This window comes from Oryza sativa, chromosome 8 (assembly GCF_034140825.1).
Source record: "Oryza sativa Japonica Group chromosome 8, ASM3414082v1".
Classification (NCBI taxonomy): Eukaryota; Viridiplantae; Streptophyta; class Magnoliopsida; order Poales; family Poaceae; genus Oryza; species Oryza sativa.
Window position 1 is genome coordinate 14,084,953 of NC_089042.1, and position 18,584 is coordinate 14,103,536.

Consider the following 18,584-nt stretch of genomic DNA (forward strand, 5'->3'; position numbering starts at 1 on the left):
ACCCCCGGTCCCACATATTAGCGTCTAAACTCAACACACCCACTTCATACGTCTCTGCTACTTGATCACACATTTCTGAATCCCGCCTTCACTGTGGCTCATCCAGCACAGGCGTAACACACAGCAGTCCCACAAATATATCCAGGTTTCACTGAACAACCTTGATGTGTCACCGTTTTTGTGCAGAAATGTACATCATAGGCTATGTTTAGTTCACGCCAAAATTGGAAATTTGGTTGAAATTGGAACGATGTGACGGAAAAGTTGGAAGTTTATGTGTGTAGGAAAGTTTTGATGTGATGGAAAAGTTGGAAGTTTGAAGAAATATTTTAGAACTAAACACGGCAATACTACTGCTGCTTCCATGTTTTGTACTTCAATTTTGGCACAGCAACAGTCATCCATGGTATGAAAACAAAAGCCATTAATGCCACGCTCCTGCTCAAAATAGCAGGTTGGGCATGGGGCCTGGGTGCAAAGGAGGAGAAGGCCAGCTCTGGGACGTTGTCGGTTGGGATCAAGCACACAGGAGGAGGCTGGCACGAAAGAGGCCTATGTGTCCCAAACGAGCCTATTATGCGGTGAAACCTAAACATTCAGACAAACGTGCAGGGAGATGGTGACCACGATATGGTGAGTTTTCTCCTTCCTTTGGTCTGTCTCCATCTCAACTTGGGTAAAGCTATATTTTTGGATCTTATGGCTATACTGAAATATGTAATTTATTGACAGTTAACTCAATTTAGTTGTCATCTCAAATCTTTTGAAGACATTTGCAATTTGTTCGGCAGTCTGGTTTTGAGCATGTGTGATTTAGATGTCTTTTGCTTTCAGGTTGGGATAGGATCCAGAACTTGTTGAAGAAGCACATGCAGTTAGATTCGTTGGAGTGAATTGAACTGGTTTATAGGAATGTCACAAGCTGATAGATAGAAATGTCAGGGTTTCTGGCTGCTTAGAATCTGGTTAGGAACTATCCGGAATGAGCCATTTTAGAAAGGTAGCCTTTGATAGAAAAAGTATTGGCCATTTTTATGAATAAATATATATTTCTTAACTCTTCAATCTGACAGAGGATTTGCTAGAATACATTGGTTTCTGTTGCTTTTTCCTATATACATTTGTACAAATTAGAGTTAAGTTTAATTGACAGTTGATCAACTTATGCTTCCAGCAAAAATCCTTTATGAGTTGTTTGATTCGAGGTTATTGTAGTCAAATCTAGCCGTGAAGCATGTTTTGGTTTTGAATTTCTTTGACCTTTACACAACATTATTTTTCAACATTATTAAAATACTCCAACATTATTAAAATACTTTGGTAGTGTACGTGATTCTTCATTCAGAAATTTTATCATTTTAACTATTGTAACAACTGTTGTGGTGAAATATGTGATATTTTGGAGGTTCTGGATCTGCTTGAATGGGAGGAATATGGAGTAAGACACTGCTGATAATTTATGTTGTTCTGCCTATGCAAAACTCAGATTCATGTTGCTTCGCTCAGGTCTTGTAGCAGTCAGCCTGTCACCTGTAGCTTCTTGAGGCTACAGGTTTAATCTCCATCATTGGGTATGTTTAATTTCCATCTTTTAATTGTTAGCATGAAAAATCCAGTGTGCTATTGGTTTGTATTTAGGAAGTATTATAGTTTCTACATTTCCTTATTGCATAGTAAAATAAAAAGTTGAGGCCCATAATCTGATTTTATTTTTTAGTAGATACTCTTTCCAGTCATGAATATTTGTCATTTTCAACATGCATTTGGCTAAAGTGTTGAAAGTTTAATTTGATCTTTTGTCTTTTGCTAAATTTATGTTTATGAGACCATGTTGATTGTGATTGTGTAGATCATGGGTGGTGTCCGTACTCGATGGAAGACATAACCAAGGTGCCAGCAATTGAGATTTTATCCCTGGATTTGTCAGATGGAAGGCATGCCTTTTGGAGTTGTGTTTTATATTTGAGGATGTCCGTAGGTATAAGAAAATTGAAGCTTACATCATGGAGGCCTTAGGGTAAATATATACTGGCTTGTACTACTTTGGTTGTGGGGAATTGATGGAAGCATTTTAACTTTTGCATGATGGCTTGATCTGGAAATAATCAGGACTCAATGGTAATATGAAATTTGACCATTTGAGGTGTTTATTTGAGACAAGGTCTCCCTCGGCGGTTTAGATGGCGGTTTTGGCTGAAATGGCACATACGTGGCTAATTTGACTGTCTTCATCTGATGTAGCGTTGATGTGGCGCTTACGTGGCAATTCAATCTGGAAAAATAATAAAACCCATGGGACCCACATGTCAGTTTCACACATAAAATAATAAAAAATGGTGGGACCCACGTGGGTCCCACATGTCATCCTCAATCCATCTACTTCCTCCTCTCTCCCCATCTCCCCTCTCTCTCTTGTCTCTCTCCCCTCTCCTCTCTCTGGGTGCGATGGGGTGGCAGCGGCGCGCGCCACCCGGTGGGAGAGGAGGGGCTCGCAGCGGCCGGCGAGAGCGGGAGAGGAGAGAGTGGCGCGCGGCAGCCGGTGGGAGAGGAGCTGCATGACCTCTGCCTCGCCGGCGCCGACTGCCCGACTCCTACTGCATCGCAAGATCGATCTGCGCGACTTCGGCCCCGCCGACGCCGACTCCTGCTGCGCCTTGGCCTCCGCGGCGGGCGTCGCCACCACCTCCTCTCCTTCTCGGCTGTGACCTCCGTCACGCCACCCAGAGCCCCTGGCAGCGCCGGCGGCGCGGGGATGAGGATGACCGCGGTGTGCTCCTCGGTGGCGATGGAGGCGATGGAGGTCGCCATCACTGACCTCCCCGCGAAGAAGCAGGCGCCACGGGAGGCCTTCGCCGCCCTCCTCCCCACCCTTCTCCCCTCGTCGCGGCCCCTTCGTCTTCCCCTCGCTGTTATAGCCACGTGCCGTCGTCAGGCTTTCTCGATCCACGCGCAGATCCGGAGGTAAGGACGACGAAGAAGCCGCGCAGTCCAGCCCGCCGCCGCCTCCTCTCCCCTCTTTCCCCATGCCACGGTGGCGGTTGAGGATGCCGCAGGGGAGCGATGCGGATGCTCCTCGTCGCCTCACCGGCCACCCACCGCCGAAGATGTGCTCGCGCGCCAGCCGCAAGGACCTCGTCACGCACGTCCTCGGTCGGAGCTCCGGGTTCAGGTGGCAGCGCAGGCGCGAGCGGCGGCTGGAATCCAGTGCGATGCGTCGTCGCCGCAAGAGGGAGAAGAGGCGGGAGGAGAGACGGCCGGAGAGAGCGGAGGAGGCACCACTGTATTTTGAGATAGAGAGAAGGGTGGGACCCACTGACATGTCGGTCCGTTTATCTTTTGTCTAACTGACATGTGGGCCCCACCTAAATAAAGATTATAATTTGCTTCATGTACCACATCACCGTCATGTAGGACGCGGACCAAGTCAAAGCAGCCACGTGGGTGCCACATCAGCCAAAACCGCTATCCAAACCACCTTAGAACGTTATTTGCACTGGTTTCGGAAGTTGAAGGACGCATCATATCTGGGATTGCGGTTTAAGGATGAATTTCAAACTCGTCGACTAATTGAGGGACCTAAAGTGAACTTTCCTAACTGATTTAGTCACTCTGAAGTCTGAACATCAAGTACGTTTTGAGATAGTATGCAATTTGTATATGTATAGTTCCATACCGCACCTGGACAGATAAAAAAATTTCTTCAAATCACAATTATGTCCAATTCAAAAGTTTGTAAATTTTGAAATGTTAATCACTTGGAGGTAACGGTTTGTCAGTTCATCGGATCAATAGGCCTAAGGTACTGATATATACAACTCGATACTCGATCTTGTGCAATGAAGTTATATATGAAAGTTTGGTTTAAGGTTCACAATTGTTTGTTTGTTTGTTTGCAAAAGCTAGCAAAATACTCTAGTGGAAGACGCCAGTAGAAATTAAAAATGGCCAGGAGATGCACAAGTGCGATTCTTGTTGTCAGGCCAGCAAAAAGCTTTTGCTGAGGTCCAAAGACACTGACTGAGCAGACAGCACCGCAGCAGCTGCAAAGCTACACAAAACAGGAAGCTCAAGTTTAGCATCCGATCTGATCATAGTATTCATTTTGGTCATGGAATCGTTGACCCAGATAGATCAGACTTCTGCTTTTCGTCTTGCATATCCATGTGGGAAAAATGCACAAGCTTGACAAAAAGATTTTACAAGAAGCTACGAGTAAATAGGGGACCATTTATTTAGATTATTGAACACATTATATTACTGTCATAGATTATCTACATACATAATTATATTGATAAATTAAATATTTTAATAAGAACTTACAAATAACTTAAAACAAGTAGGCCTGAGTAATGAAGTAGTAGAATTTTTTTTCAAGAACACATACTTTTTTTAAGTGTGAAATAAATAATTCGTTTTAACTATCAATAACCTGGTGAATAAGCTTAAAAGTGGGCCTTAAGAATTGCAATCATAAGCAAACAAAAGTTTTCGAGTGCACTTGTCATGTGTCACCAAAAAATATTAAACGTTGTGTTCTTTTAGTTTTTCCATTTAACGCAGCACATATATTCATTTCACATAGCCTTTGTGGCTTTGTAACAAGCCGAACCATCTCTAATACTTCATCCGTTTCACAATGTAAGACTTTCTAGCATTGCTCATATTCATATAGATGTTAATGAATCTAGGCATATATTGACGGTCGTTATCGATCAGTTTCGAGCGTCAATATTACCGAAAGAGAGAAGAACTAGTTATGCTTGCAATGCATATTTGTGTTAGAAAAATAATATTCCACTAGTATTAGATTTACTAACCTTTTCAAGAATAACAATAAATTGGAGAAGAATCGACATCAAAACAGACGATCAATCAATCAGACGATGTCGAGGATCAGACTTATACATGAATGGGCCAAGAACTTAGAAATGACACGTCGAAACGGCCCAAAATTCAAAAGTCTATATAGAGGAGCAGAAGAGGAGGCCACCTGCCGAAATTGGGCCAGGAAGGCCCGGCCCCTGGTTCGGCCGAACCCGAACCCTCCCTGGCATCGTTGGATGCAGGGTTTCTTCTGGACGGTGTGGATCACTCTCCAATGATGGTTGGAGGGCAATTCCGACCGTTCCAACTGCCACAACCGTCATTGGCAGCCTATTCAAGGAGTTCCTCTTCTCACTTCCTCGGTTCCTCCACACACTTCAAGCGAGAGCTCTCTCATATTCTCTCAAGTTTAGTTTAGTGTTCTTAAGCTAGTGGAGTAGGAATAGAATAGAAATCAGAGTCTGGAAGTCTTCGGGTATGGCTCTGGTAGCTCTCCTTTCCTCTTTTGTAAGCTTTGTACTTTATTTAGAATACTCTTCTTTGTACATTTTTGGTATTGAAATACGTTCCGAATATATGAATGCCAACTTTACTTTATGTTCATGTTATACTGATTATACTGCTAGCTTATCTGGAAGATGCATAGGTACGGGTATAATGTTTGCTATTGCAATTACTCTATGTCATGACGATGATATTAGAGTAGTATCTGGTAGTTTAGGCGTGGTGTCTAGATTATTATTGGGTATCATTATTTGGGGTTATATGTTGCGGATGAGAGGTGGGCCGCTGATGGTGAAAGCTCAGTACAGGTATTCCTCTGCGCGTGTATATAGTTCTAAGTTAATTTCCTGGGAAGGGTACTCCTCCGTATTTAGCCCCGTATGGTCATGACAGATTGTCGTAAGGAACTCGGCAGTGGGGTGGCTTCTCGAAGTACTAGGAGGGCATCGGAAAGAGGGTATTAGCTAGTTAATCATATAACTAGAATGTATGTATACTATGTATATACTAGAAGTATAGGAATAGGTTCTTTTCTATTTTCTTTCCACTTAGGTTAGATAATTTAGTATGAGAATAAGTAGACTTATGCTTGTGTGTCATCTTACCCTTTGAATTATCTTAACCCCTGCTTAGACTATGATTATTACAACTAACATATAAACTATTAGTACGGTTCTCTCTACTATGATCTTCCCACATGATTAAATAATTACGATACCCTTGGAATACTCTCGGGTGAAATGCTACAATGGTATATCCGTGCGCTTACGGATAAACTCTATAACCATAATATACCAGGAGTATTTCTGCGCCATTGCTGGGAATTATATTTCTAGTAATATCGTTAAGAAATACCAACAGTATATATGTGTGTCTAGATTCATTAACATCTATACGAATATGGGCAATTGTCGAGGAAGTGATCCTCTCTAGCAGGAGATCGTGGGATCCCCCTTTCGTGAGTTCGGCCGGGGGGAAAGGCCCGCCTCTGGAAATCACGTATCCGACCCCAAGGCTGCTAGCTAGCGTGTAAACAACAAGATTATACAAGTTCGGGCCGCTATGAAGCGTAATACCCTACTCCTGTGTATGGAATTTAGACTGAGAGTTACAAAGGTTCCTAAACTCCGGAGAGCGCTCTCGCTTCCCTTCTCCTAGAGCTCAGGTTTTCTGAGAGCCGTCCGCTTTCTCGGTGGGCAAGGTCATCCTTTTATACCTCAAGAGGATACCACATGCACTGCCTCTAACTACTCTTCTATCGGGTGGGGACCCACCCTACCTTGACCGGATCTCGACCTGTGCCTTCGCCTGGAAGCTAAGCCACAGTTTGTCCTTGAGTGGGGCCCAGCGCCGTCCCTCGCCTGACACGGGGGACAGCCTTGTCATTCCCTTATTAATGGGTAAAGACTTGTGGTGGCCGCCCTCTCATGGGGAGAACTGCGAATGACCCTCCGATGGGACGGGTCATACCTACCTCCACTCCGCCGGAGGCAGATGTGACGTGGGGGCACGGCCGTCCGTGCAGTCAGACGTGACCGGCGACAGACCGGTCACAGATCGGTCATTCGTGACCGACGCGAGCCAGTCGGGCACGCCGCACGTCTGCCCCTACTGCATGGAATGCGGCAGGGGGCAGTTGGGGCGCTGCACGCATTAAAGGTCGTTCAGCCTGGGCCCGCTCCCCGCTTGCTCCCCCCGCCAGATGGCAGCTGGGCGAGGGCCTCGGGGCAAAGCGGCGTGAGGGCCCGAGGGGTATGACGTGGCACCCCGAGGCCCCCCGGCCGCTCCTGTGATTCGCGGGGTGCGGGGGTAGGGCTAGGCTGTAGGGTCACGCGACAGGATGGGAAGGTAAATTCCCCTCACTTCGCATACCCCGGGCCCATATCTCCGACAGTAGCCCCCGGCACCACATCGGACGTTGGCCTCCAGAGGTCGGTCTGACGTGGCACCTCACGACTTCTCAATCTGGGGTTGTGGGCCCGGCGGGGAATCTAAGCGGATGCCGCCGAGCGGCCAGGTTGGCGTATTAACAATAACGGCGATTTGACCGTCACTAACCGCGCTGATGATGGGGGCGCTTAAGGCGCGAAAATCGGGGGGGGGGGTCGGTTGGACCACACCTCGACTCCCTCGCCCGCCACGTATGCGACGGTACTGATGGCGGCCCGCCTAGATTGCGCCCGTGAACGTCGCACGCCCTACTCCGAGTGTGCCGCTGACAGGCGCACTAAATGCGGGGCGCGGATTCAGTGAGCGACGTGATGAGTGGTAGCGGGAAACGATCAGGCAACTGCAGGCGCAAGAATTGTGGGGGCAACCGTGAGGGCGTGAAACGAGGAGGCAAGCGCGGGCGAGGCAGGGATAAAAGGATACGGTGGCGGGGACTTTGCCTCCTTCCTTTCGCCAACTACAAGACACATCTTCCTCACGTGTAACCACGTGCCACATACCACCACGGTATACGAACGTAAGACGTGACATAGTTTTCAACCCATCCTAGCCATAGACAAGAGTACCGACCCAACCCCACCTATGGCCGGAACCTCCGGGACAGGTAGGCAGGACTGAGCCCCTAGCAGCAGGACACCAGCCCTGTGCCATGACATCTCGACTACCGAGTGTCACGCCCTGTAGTTCCCCTCCCTTGCTCTAAATTCATAAAATAAATCGTCCGAAGAAATTGTTTAATTTAACCTAGAGATAAATCCCTAATTAATAAATGCAAATAATAATCGGAATCGACATGTGGAATTTTTCTTGGATTCTACATGTCAAAATATGCTAACAGGATTTTTAGTGGAATTTTCAGAACCTTGGAAATAATTTTAACCAATTAAAATAAGCAAAGTGCAATATTAAATCCCTGGGAAAATCCTTTTTCCTTTTTATCTTTTCTTTTCCCTCCTTTTTCCTTTTTCTTGGGCCTGGCCCATTCCCTCCCGCGCCGGCCCGCTTCACCTCCCCCGAAGTCCATCCAACCTCCCCTCTCCTCCCGGGCGCCGACAGGTGGGGCCCACCTGTCGGTCGTCCCTAACCTCCGGCAGCCGCCACCATCCGCCGCCGAAACCACCGCCCACGCCGCCGCTTCCTTCGCATCCGCGCCCCACTCCGCGCCCACACGTCCCCACGTCACCGCCCCACGCCCTGCCCTCTCCCGTCCGCGCGCGCGCCCGCACGGACGGGATTCGATTTGAATCCTCTCCCCCTCTCTCTCCTCCTCCACCTCTTCACGTCGTCGCCGCGGAACCGCCGCTCCCGACCACGTCCGGCCTCTCCACCTCTATATAACCGACCACCGCGCCTCTCTCCACCTTTTTCCTCTTTCGCCGTCCACTCCCGAGCTCCCTATCGCCCTAGCACCGTGCACCCACCCGCCGCCACCATCTCCACCGCTCCGGCCGCCTCTAGCAGCCGCTAGGGTCGCCGCCGCACCCCGCCATCGGCGCCGCCGCGTCCGCCATCCCTTGAGCCGTCGCGTCCGCCGTTCGCTCGGCCAAATCCGTCGTCCGAGCCCGTTTCTCCCTACTCCGGTGAGCTTCCACCATTGCCGCCGCCTTCGGCCATGGTTTCCGCTCGCCGTAGACTCCCTCTCTCCCTCTAATCTCTCTCTTTCCCTCTCTTAGGGCAACCCGGAGCCCGTCGCCGTCGTCCTCCCGTCTCTCGTCGTTGCCGTTCGCCGTCGCTCCTCCCTCGCGCCGGCCGAGCCCCTCGGTGAGGATCGGTCTCCCTCTCTTCCTCTCTCTCCCTTTGCCGCGCCGCCCGCCGCGTAGCGCCGCCGCTAGGGCCGCTCGCGCCACCGCTTCGGCCGCCGCCGCCGTCTTTGCGCCGTCCGCCGCTGCCTCCGTGCGCGCGCCGCCGCCCTCGCCATAACCGGCCGGCCGGCTTGAAGCCGAGCCGAGCCAGGCCGCCTTCCCCCCCTTTGTGACGCTGCCCAGTGGGCCCGCCTGCCAGCCGCCCTCTCTCCCTCTCTTAGTGCCGCTGACCAGTGGGGCCCGCATGTCGGCACCGCCCCACCCCCTTGCTGACGTCAGCCCTGGGATGAATTATTGCGCAATAAATTGATTAAGGGTTTTTTTTTATAGTAATAAACACAGATAATCTTCTAAAAATCATAACTAATTCATCCGAGCTCCGTTTAAGCCCATTCAAGTCTCAGTAAATTCATAAAAATGTATAGAATCCATTAAAAATGGTTTTGTTTCCTGTTTCAGTAGTCTTATAGCATGTTTTGCTTGTGTGCTTTGTTTGTCGCGTAGATTTCGCCCGTTTCGTCGTTTCGCGGATTCTCGAAGACGTTGCTGTGGTCTCATCAGTGCGAGAGCAAGGCAAGTCATACATTGCAATTGATCATATTGTACCTAATATACAAATGTCCCGCATTTCTATTAAATATTACATTTGTTTTACAATATCATGTGGGATGGGTCCTATTACTCAGCCATATATTGCTTACCTTATGCCATTGATAACGTGGGTATTAAAATGACTAGATATTGGTTTAGGAGATGCTTAGCCATGCTTAGTTCAACTAGTGCACAAAGGGGGATTACATTAAAGCATAGACTTGATTATTGGCATAGCTTTGATTTAGTGCCACCGTAATGGTGTTGGTTAATTAAAATACACGTCATGGTGGGCTGTGGGTGCATGGTCTTGCTAGTCACACCCATGGCATTTAAGGACCGGTTCGCGGGATGCCCTGGAAGAACTTATCGTACTTACCACAAGCCAGCGTGGGCAAAGGCTGGGCTTGTAGTGTAGCTTTTCTCTAGCCGACGTACCCAGGCGAGGGTGGGCGTGATGGAGTTGGGTCGGCCGGGGTGTCCGGTTGATCGGCTTCCGGATTCACCGCGACACGAAAGGGGGGCTGCCCGTTGCCTGCTGGGGACGGGGGCGAACCCTAAGGTGTGGTGCGATCGGTTAGAGAGGGTTATGCGAAGGGTCCTGTCACGGCCTCTTTCCGGTATGTCGTGGTGGCATGTCGGCGCACGGGAACGTGTCGTGGGGCTGTGTCTTGTGGGTACAGTTGTACACCTCTGATCAGAGTAAAACTATTCGAATAGCCGTGCCCGCGGTTATGGGCGGTCGACCAGATTCACCGTGATTAGTTTCACCCTAGTTAGCTTTTAGAACTGGTTAGTTCAGGTGGTGGTTTGGGCCTGTTGCAACGTGGTGTAACGTTGGACAGTGATTGGTTAATATAGATTAATTACTACAGCTGTTTTACTGCTTTCAACTACTGCTTGAAATGCCGGCTTTATGCAAAAGAAAATTTAGCCTCCCTTGGATATATCTTGCATCATACCTCCTCTTCCGGTGTGACTTGCTGAGTACAGTGGGTAGTACTCAGTCTTGCTCTCTTTTCCCCCACACCAGAGTTGAAGTCCTTCTCAGTTGAGGATGTCTCGAAGAGGTTGGTTTCGTCGCTGCCGTCAAGGATGCCTGTGGAATGGAGTCGCCCGCTGCAGAAGTCAAGCCTTCAGGCTTAGCTCGCTTTTATCTTTTTCCGCTGCATTTGTAATCTTTTATATTTTTGTAAGACGTGGATCTGTATGTCAACAATTGTCGTTTGTGTACCCTGGCTGGTCCTGGACAGGGGTTTAATGCACATTCAGCTTAGAAATTCTGGTTCGTGAATTTCTGGGCGTGACACCGAGCCACAGCTCGTGTAGCCTTCATTTGCCCTAGAGATGTCCATCGACCCCCGACTTCGTCCATCTCCATCCGTGTACTTTTGTTTATAACCAGACTGAGCCACAAACAAAGCCTTACCCACTAGACATGTGGAAGTACGGTAGTGCTTTGCAATAGAGGCCCGAAGACCGGTACTTATATGGCCGAGGTGCTACTATCAAAACCATGCACCCCGAGCCCAGCCTAAAACCATTTTGAGGATTTTGAATAGAGGGGAAGGTGTGAGTCCAATTCCACAATAATCCAACTATTCCATAGTGTCCAGGTGATGAGAATATTCCCAAAGTCTAGAGTTATAAAACCACCTAATGTTGCCTAATTAACCAGCGAAGCATCTACCTAAATTCATACTAGTGGTACCATGAGTAGAGTGTCCACTAGTTGGGGTTTTGTTTATTCTAGGGTGAACAAGGTAATAATAACAATAGCAATAATAATAAGGTCATAACAAAGGTAAATAGGCATGGCTAAATAAAATAGTGATAACGCGAGAATTTAAATAAAGCGATAACGCATTAATTTAAATCAAAATAATTTTATAAACTGGGATTCAATATGTTCAAGGATGATGTGACTTGCCTTGCTCGCTTTCCCAAACGTCGGCTTCAACCTCCACGAAGAGTGGATCTTCCGAAGCTGCAGCGTCTACACGACCAACGGAAACGAAAAAGGCTTTTACTCTAATAAACTCCATATAACAAGCAGGAACAAAGCACAAAAATGGGTTCTTGACTTCTTAAGGAAAAATTAGAGACTTGAACGGTCCAATTCCGAGTTCAAATGGCCAAGTTATGACCATTTGAAGTTTATATGCTCTTTAAATGAATATTTGTGAATTTCTTTATTTAAATTTTAATTTAAAAATGGTTTATTGTCAGCCGAGGGGGAGGGGCGCGCGGACCGGGTCCACGGGAGTGGGGCCCACGCGGCAGCCTCACGGTCCACGGTGGACCGGGTGCTCCCGGGCTCACACCGCCGGCGCCGTGGGCCCCACGCGTCAGCCGCACCCGAGGGCGCGGGCGGCTGACGGCCGGGCCCCACACGGCAGCCACTCGGCGTACCCGAAGGCGGCCATGCCGGCGCGGTCGGCAGGAGGCGGCGCGCCTGCGCCCCTATGGTCGCCGGCGGCGGCCATAGGCACGGCGGAGCGGCGGCCGAAAGAGGGGAGGGAAACGGGGAAACGAGGCGGCGGTCTACGGCTCACCCTAGGTCGACGGCGACGACGAAAAAGGCGGCCGTAGCGGAGGAAGGCGGTGGCGTGGCTCGGGTCGACGGGGTCGGCGGCGTTCCGGCGGTCGGCGAGCTCGACGAGGGGGTGGACGGGGACGGCGGCGGTGCGGCGAAGCCGGAGGAGGCGACGCCGGGGCGGGAAACGGTCCCGGCGAGCGGGGAGAGCCGGCCGAAGGTCATCGGCGACGGAGGAGAGAGAGGGCGACGGCGCGAGCTCGATTCCGGCGAGGAGACGGTGCGGCAAGGGGCGGAAACGGGCGAGGGAGGCGCGGGGAGGGTTTAAATGGGGTTGGAAGGGGGAGAGGGCGGCCGGGGAAGGAAGGAAACCGGCCGGGAGGTCCGGCCGCCATCAATGGCGCCGGCGAGATTTGCGGGAGCAAATCCGCCCGTTTGAATGCGAGAGAGAGAGGGAAAAATGGGGGGAAAGGGGGAGGGGATCACGGGGAATATTTCCCCCCACATTATTGCACGCGGGGACGACGGGAGGCGGCGGGATTCGCGATGGCGGCGGCGCTAGGCGCGGGCGAGGCGGCGGGAGGAAGGGGATGACGGGTGGGCCCCACCCGTCAGCGAGGGTGGCGTGCGGGCCCGCCCGTCAGCGGCACGCGCGAGGGGAGGGGCCGAGTGGGCCGCGGGGAAGAGGAGAGAGGGGGAGGGAAATGGGCCGAGCCGGCCCAAGAGAGGGAAGGGGGATTTTTAGGGTTTTTCTTTTTATAAAACCTTTTTAACTTTGTTTATTTCTTAACAATTATTATTTGTGCTCTGAAAATTCCACTAAAATTTATTTACACATTTTAGGCTTTTAGGAAATATACAAAAATCCTCTAAGCCTTATTTGACTTTTACTTTGCACATTTTAAGTTTTGGACGCTTTCACATAGATTTTAATTATTCTAGACATAATTTAAAGGATATATTTTAGGGTCGTTTTGGGACGCGACAGGTGTGGCCGACGATGTGGCTGTTCCAGTCCTTCTTCGTCCCGCAGCTGCTGCATGGTGCGGTGGTGGGGGGATGCTACTTCCAGCCCCGACGAGGCACGGCGGGCCATACATCGAGAGTCATCTCTGGAAGAAGTGAGAGGACTAGAAGAAGGACTGGTTCTACACCGCATTGCCAGACCACCTGCGACTTCGGTTCTCCGCCGCCCCCCCCCCCCCGAACGATCAGCCGCATGGCTGGCGGTTTCGGAGCTGGGCGAGGAGTACGATGTAGTGCAGACTCGCCTTAGGGGCCTGCGAAGCCAGGGCCTCACGGGGGCAATGGTCTTTGGCGATTACTTCCGCCGCCGCATCGTACCTCTCCAAGAGCGGTCCCGCGGCACGTGGGAGTACACTGGACCCAACGATCCCATGCGCACCCATGTGGGTGAGCGCTGGGACTGGGGCGAGGACGACGCGAAGACGGTGATTCGTCGGGTGCTGGGTCTGGACACCGCCGAGCAAACACTGATCCCAGACAGGATCCTTCCCATCTGCAGCGACCGCGACCGGGAAAGTATCCTGGCTGTGATGTCGGCCGTCGGCGCCGGCAGGGGTCGGTCCCGCCGGGGCAGCGCCGTCGGCATGGGTAGCAGCGGCGCGACCGTAGGTGGGAGTCGAACCAGTGGCTCCGGCGGGGGTGGTAGCTCCAGGGCACCCGGCCCGAGCCGCGGGCCCGGGGGAGATTCGGCCAACGACCCGAAAGGAAAGCGGAAAATGTCCAAATCTCGACCGCCCTCTCCTCCGTGCATAGGGGGCGCCGAGCGCGTGGCGGACCGACCGAAGTTGGACGGAAGAAGAAGCGGCTCCGGAAGAAAGGTCAGACGGAGCCGTGCCGGGGGAGCTTTATCGAGCCCCCAAATTGGACCTTCAACCGCCCTCCCCACAGGTACGACTGCCGGCATCCGCTTCGGTGCTCTTTACTCATCTCGGCCTCTTGTTCCTTCCTCTTCTTTTTCTTTGTTAACGCGATCAGGGTTCTTTTGTAGCGAGATTCCTTCCCAGGGGGTCTCGGCGTCTGACCCTTTGTTGGGGTCAAAATCCGAGCGACCGGAGCGGCCCGGGCTCGGCTGATCCAGCGCCGCGGGGCCTTCACAGCCTTACGGCGGGGCCCACGGGCCGCACGCCGGGTCTGGCCCCGAGTCCACCACAGTCGGGACAAGACCTGCCGCGAGCGACAGCGGCCGCGGCGTCCCTCCCGAGGGCGACACCGAGGCCCAGACCCGCGTGTAGTGCCACCCGGGAGCGGGGGCCGAGGGGGGTCGCGGCCCGAAAGCTGAGGCTGGGGGCAGCCCTGAGCCCGAGGCTGAGGCCGAAACTAGGGCGGGCCCGAGCCCGAGGCCGAGGCCGAGTCTGCCCGAGGGCCCAAAACGGGGGGGCGAGAGGAACAGCCGCTCCCCCTTGCATTTGGGGTGCCCTCGGGGCTGGCCGCGCGGGAGGGGGGTTGAGAGCAGCCCCCTGTCTCGCGGGGGATCCAGCAGCACTCCGTCGTTACAGGGGCGGACCGCAACTTTCTCTTCTCCGACGCCGGCAAGTATGGAGCCTCTCCTGCAGGTGCTCGCCACCGCCGATTCCACCGTCCGGGAGGGGCTCAACGCCCAAGTACAAGCCCCGGCGGAGGAGCGGGCGGCCCTGGAGGCAGAGTGGGCACAGCTTGTGGCGGACCGCGCGCGGGTTGACGAGGGGCGCCGCGCCGTGGACGACATGGTGGAGGTGGGGCGCAAAATGCGCCAAGCCCAACTGGCAGAGATCCAGACGCGTGAGGAGGCGGCACTGATCACCTCAAGCATCCTAGATGAAGCGCTGGGTGACATCCGCTTGCAGTACGAGGCCTATGCGAAGGACCTGACGAAGAGGGTCGAAAATGCCTGCGGTGTCATTGATGCGGCTGCCGCCCAAGAGCGGCGGGCCTCGGAGGCCGACGCCTCGCTGCGGGCTCGGACGGCGGCGCTCGAGGCCGAACGCAAGGCCTTGGACGAGCGCGCTCGCTCCGCGCAGGAGTTTGAGGCCACGGTTCGTCGGCGAATCGAGGTCCTCGACCGGAACCAGCGCGAGCAAGACGCGCGCAGCCGGGAGCAGGCGCAGCGAGCCCAGGAGTTGGAGGAGCAGGCTCAGGCGCTAGAGGAGCAAGCACGTTTGCTAGACCAGCGGGAGTCCACCTTGGCCGCCCACGAGAGAACGGCGACGGAAGCGGAGGCCTCCCTTCGTCTTCGTGAGGAGGCCGCAGCCGAGCGTGACCAGACGACCCTTGCTGCGAAGGCTTCGGCGGCCCGTCGTGTAGAGGAGCTACGGCTCCGGGAAGAGGCGTGCCGGGAACGGGACGCCGCGCTCGCCGAGCGCAAGGCCGAGGTGAACCGCCATGAGGTGGCGACGCGCCGGCTGCGTGTCACGCCCAGAAATTCCCGAATAGAATTCCAAGTAGAATGTGCATTAAAATCCCCGTCCAGGACCGGCCGGGGTACACAAGCGACAAAGTTGACATATAGATCCACGTCTTACAAACATTATAAAAGTCTTACATAAATGCAGCGGAAACTTAAAAGATAACTAGAGCTAAGCCTTGACTTGGACTGCAGCGGGAACACCACTCCACAGGCATCCTCAACGGCACGGACGAAGCCTACTCCTCGGAAAAGCCACCATCTGACGCATACTCAAACTCTGGGGTTTGGGGAAAATAGAGCAAGACTGAGTACTACCCACTGTACTTAGCAAGTCATACCGGAATAGGGGTATGATGCAGGGAATCATCAAGGGATAGCTATAATGGTTCATTTGCATAAAGCGAGCATTTATAAACCGAAGATGGAAGAAGAAAAACAGTTGTAATAATTAATCAATATTAATCATCCACTGTCCAACACTATACCACGTTGCAACAGGCCCAACCAACCACCTGAACTAACCAGTTCCATCAGACTATACTAGGGTGAGACTAATCACGGTGAATCTGGTTGACCGCCCATAACTGCGGGCACGGCTATTCGAATAGTTTTACTCTGATTAGAGGTGTACAACTGTACCCACAAGACATAGCCCCACGACACGTTTCCGTGTGCCGACATGCCACCACGACATACCAGAAAGAGGCCGTGACAGGACCCTTCGCATAACCCCCTCTAACCAAGCACACCACACCTCAGGTTTCACCCCCACTCCTCGCAAGGCAGTGGGCAGTCCCCTCTCGTGCCTAGGTGAATCCGAAAGCCGCATAGGCCGTCGCAGGGCCCATCCAAACTCCATCACGCCCACCCTTGCCTAGATGCGTCGGCTAGAGGAAAGCTACGCTTCAAGCCCAGCCGTTGCCCACGCTGGCTTGTGGTAAGTACGAGGAAGGGGAGGGCGGCGCCGACATGCGGGCCCCACATGGCAGTGACTCGGGGAGGGCGGTTCACGGTGGACCGAGTCCACGGACCGGGGAAGGGGTGGCGCGCCACGTGGTGCACACGTGGCGCTGACGCGGCGCACACATGGCAGCCACGCGGCAGCCCCGCGGGTGGCTGAACCGACGGCCCCGATCTACCTCGGGTAGATCGGACGGCGGCGAGGAGCACGCGGCCGGCGCGCACGGGCGGCTCGAGCCGGCCCGGCGGCCATGGCGCACGGTGGCGCTACCGCGGGGCGGCGGCGCGGCAAACGGCGGTGTCCGACGGCAAGCGGCGGCAGCGGCGCGACGGCGCGGCGACGCTGGCGGCGGCTAAGCGGCTAGGCGGTGGCGCGGTGACTAGACGGCGCGGGAGAGAGAGAGAAAGAGGAGGAGGTGCCTCACCAACGACAAGCGACGACGGCGAGCGACGGAGGGCGATGGTGACGGCGGGACGATCTCCGGGACCACCTAGCGAACACGATGGAAGGGGTTAGAGAGGGAGAGGGATTTGGAAGAGGGCGAGGACGCCGGCCGAAGGCGGCGGCCATGGCAGTGCTCACCGGCGCACGGCGCGGAGTGGGTTCCAGCGGTAGAATCCGACGGGAGAGGGGTGGACGGGCTGGCCCGCACGATGGCGAACGCGACGGCGTCGTCGGCGCGGCTCGGCACGGCGTCTAGCGGCGGCTAGCGGCGACCGGAGCAGCGGCGGCGGTGGCGGAGAGGAGGGCGACGGCGCTAGGGCGTTAGAGAGCACGGGAGAGCTCGGCGAGATTGGGAAAAAGAGAGAGGGAGTGGCGGTGGAGCTTAAATAGAGGAGGGGGAGCCCGGACGTGGCCGGTAGAGGCGGGAATCGCCGGCCGAAGTGGGGGAGTGGGGAAGGAGAGAGAGGCAGGATTCGAAAATCGAATCCCGGCTATCTCGAGCGCGGGCGTAGGCGGGAGAGAGGGGGAAGTGGGCGCGGGGAACGCGGGTGCGAGGGCGACGTGGGCGACATGGCCCGAGAGACGCGGGAGCGGGGCGCGGCGGCGCCGGCTGGAGGAATGGGACGGGCCCGACAGGTGGGTCCCACCTGTCGGCGACCCCGGGAGAGAGAAGCGGGCGGCCGGCTCAGCTCGGCTGGGCCTCGGCCTTCGGCCGGCCCAGCGGGAAGAGGAGGCAGAGGGAATTGGGCCGGCGGACCAATCGAAAGAAAAAAAGGGGGAAAAGAAAAAGAAAAGGAAGGAAAAGGACTTTCCTGGGATTAAATATTGCTTGTGCTCAATTTTAATTGGTTAAAATTATTTCTAGAGCTCTGAAAATTCCACTAAAAATCTGGTTAGCGTATTCCGACATGTAGAACTCCAGAAAAATTTCACATGCCAAATCCGATTATTGTTTGCATTAATTTATTAGGGTTTACTCTTGCTTTACACCGGTATTTTCTTGAGACCATTTATAACTTCAATTTAGGCTTGGGAAAGAACTTCAGGGTGTGACACTGGGCGAGCAACTCGCGGAACGCGAGGAGGCCGTCACCGGGCGCGAGGCTCGGCATCTGGAGAGCGCTCGTGCCGAGCGCGCGGCGATGGCGGCGAGGGCTTCTAAGCTGGAAGGCCGGGAGAAGGACCTGGCGGCGGGCGGGTAGCCCGGCGGCGCGAAGTTGGTGAGCCAGCTTACCGTGGCTCAGAGCACTCTTGCCGACCTAGGGCGCCTGGTGCAAGACCAAGCTGGGGAGATCGCGGCCCTCCGCCTTACCAACGAGATCGGACCCGGGCAACTCTCCGATGCCGTCGATCAGCTGGAGCGACTTGGAGTGGTCCGGTTTGCCCACAGCACAGCGGGCAACTCTTCAAGCCACGAATCCCCGTGCTTCTTCAAGACGTTGTACGTCTTAGTCTTGAGGCCCTTGAGGATTTCTACGTTGGCTCGCTCGACTTCGCCGTTGCTCTTGGGGTGGGCAGGCGAGGCGAAGCATAGCTTGATGCCCATGTCGTCGCAATAGTCGC

General features: G+C 53.7%; 1 protein-coding gene across 1 annotated transcript; it reads left to right on the forward strand.

Annotated features, from left to right (window-relative positions):
* The first annotated feature begins 13,514 nt into the window (after positions 1-13,514).
* On the forward strand, positions 13,515-18,223 carry LOC107281934 (uncharacterized). Its single transcript, XM_015793767.1, has 3 exons — positions 13,515-13,838; positions 14,787-15,581; positions 18,068-18,223. Exons 1-3 carry the CDS (start codon positions 13,515-13,517, stop codon positions 18,221-18,223), a joined length of 1,275 nt encoding a protein of 424 aa, XP_015649253.1.
* Positions 18,224-18,584: the final 361 nt, after the last annotated feature.

Coding starts and splice junctions, on each gene's coding strand:
- LOC107281934 (XM_015793767.1), top strand. CDS start 13,515: ATGGTCTTTGGCGATTACTTCCGCCGCCGCATCGTACCTCTCCAAGAG. Junction 13,839..14,786: donor TGGGTAGCAGCGGCGCGACC/GTAGGTGGGAGT, acceptor CCTCTCCTGCAG/GTGCTCGCCACCGCCGATTC. Junction 15,582..18,067: donor TCGCCGAGCGCAAGGCCGAG/GTGAACCGCCAT, acceptor AAAGAACTTCAG/GGTGTGACACTGGGCGAGCA.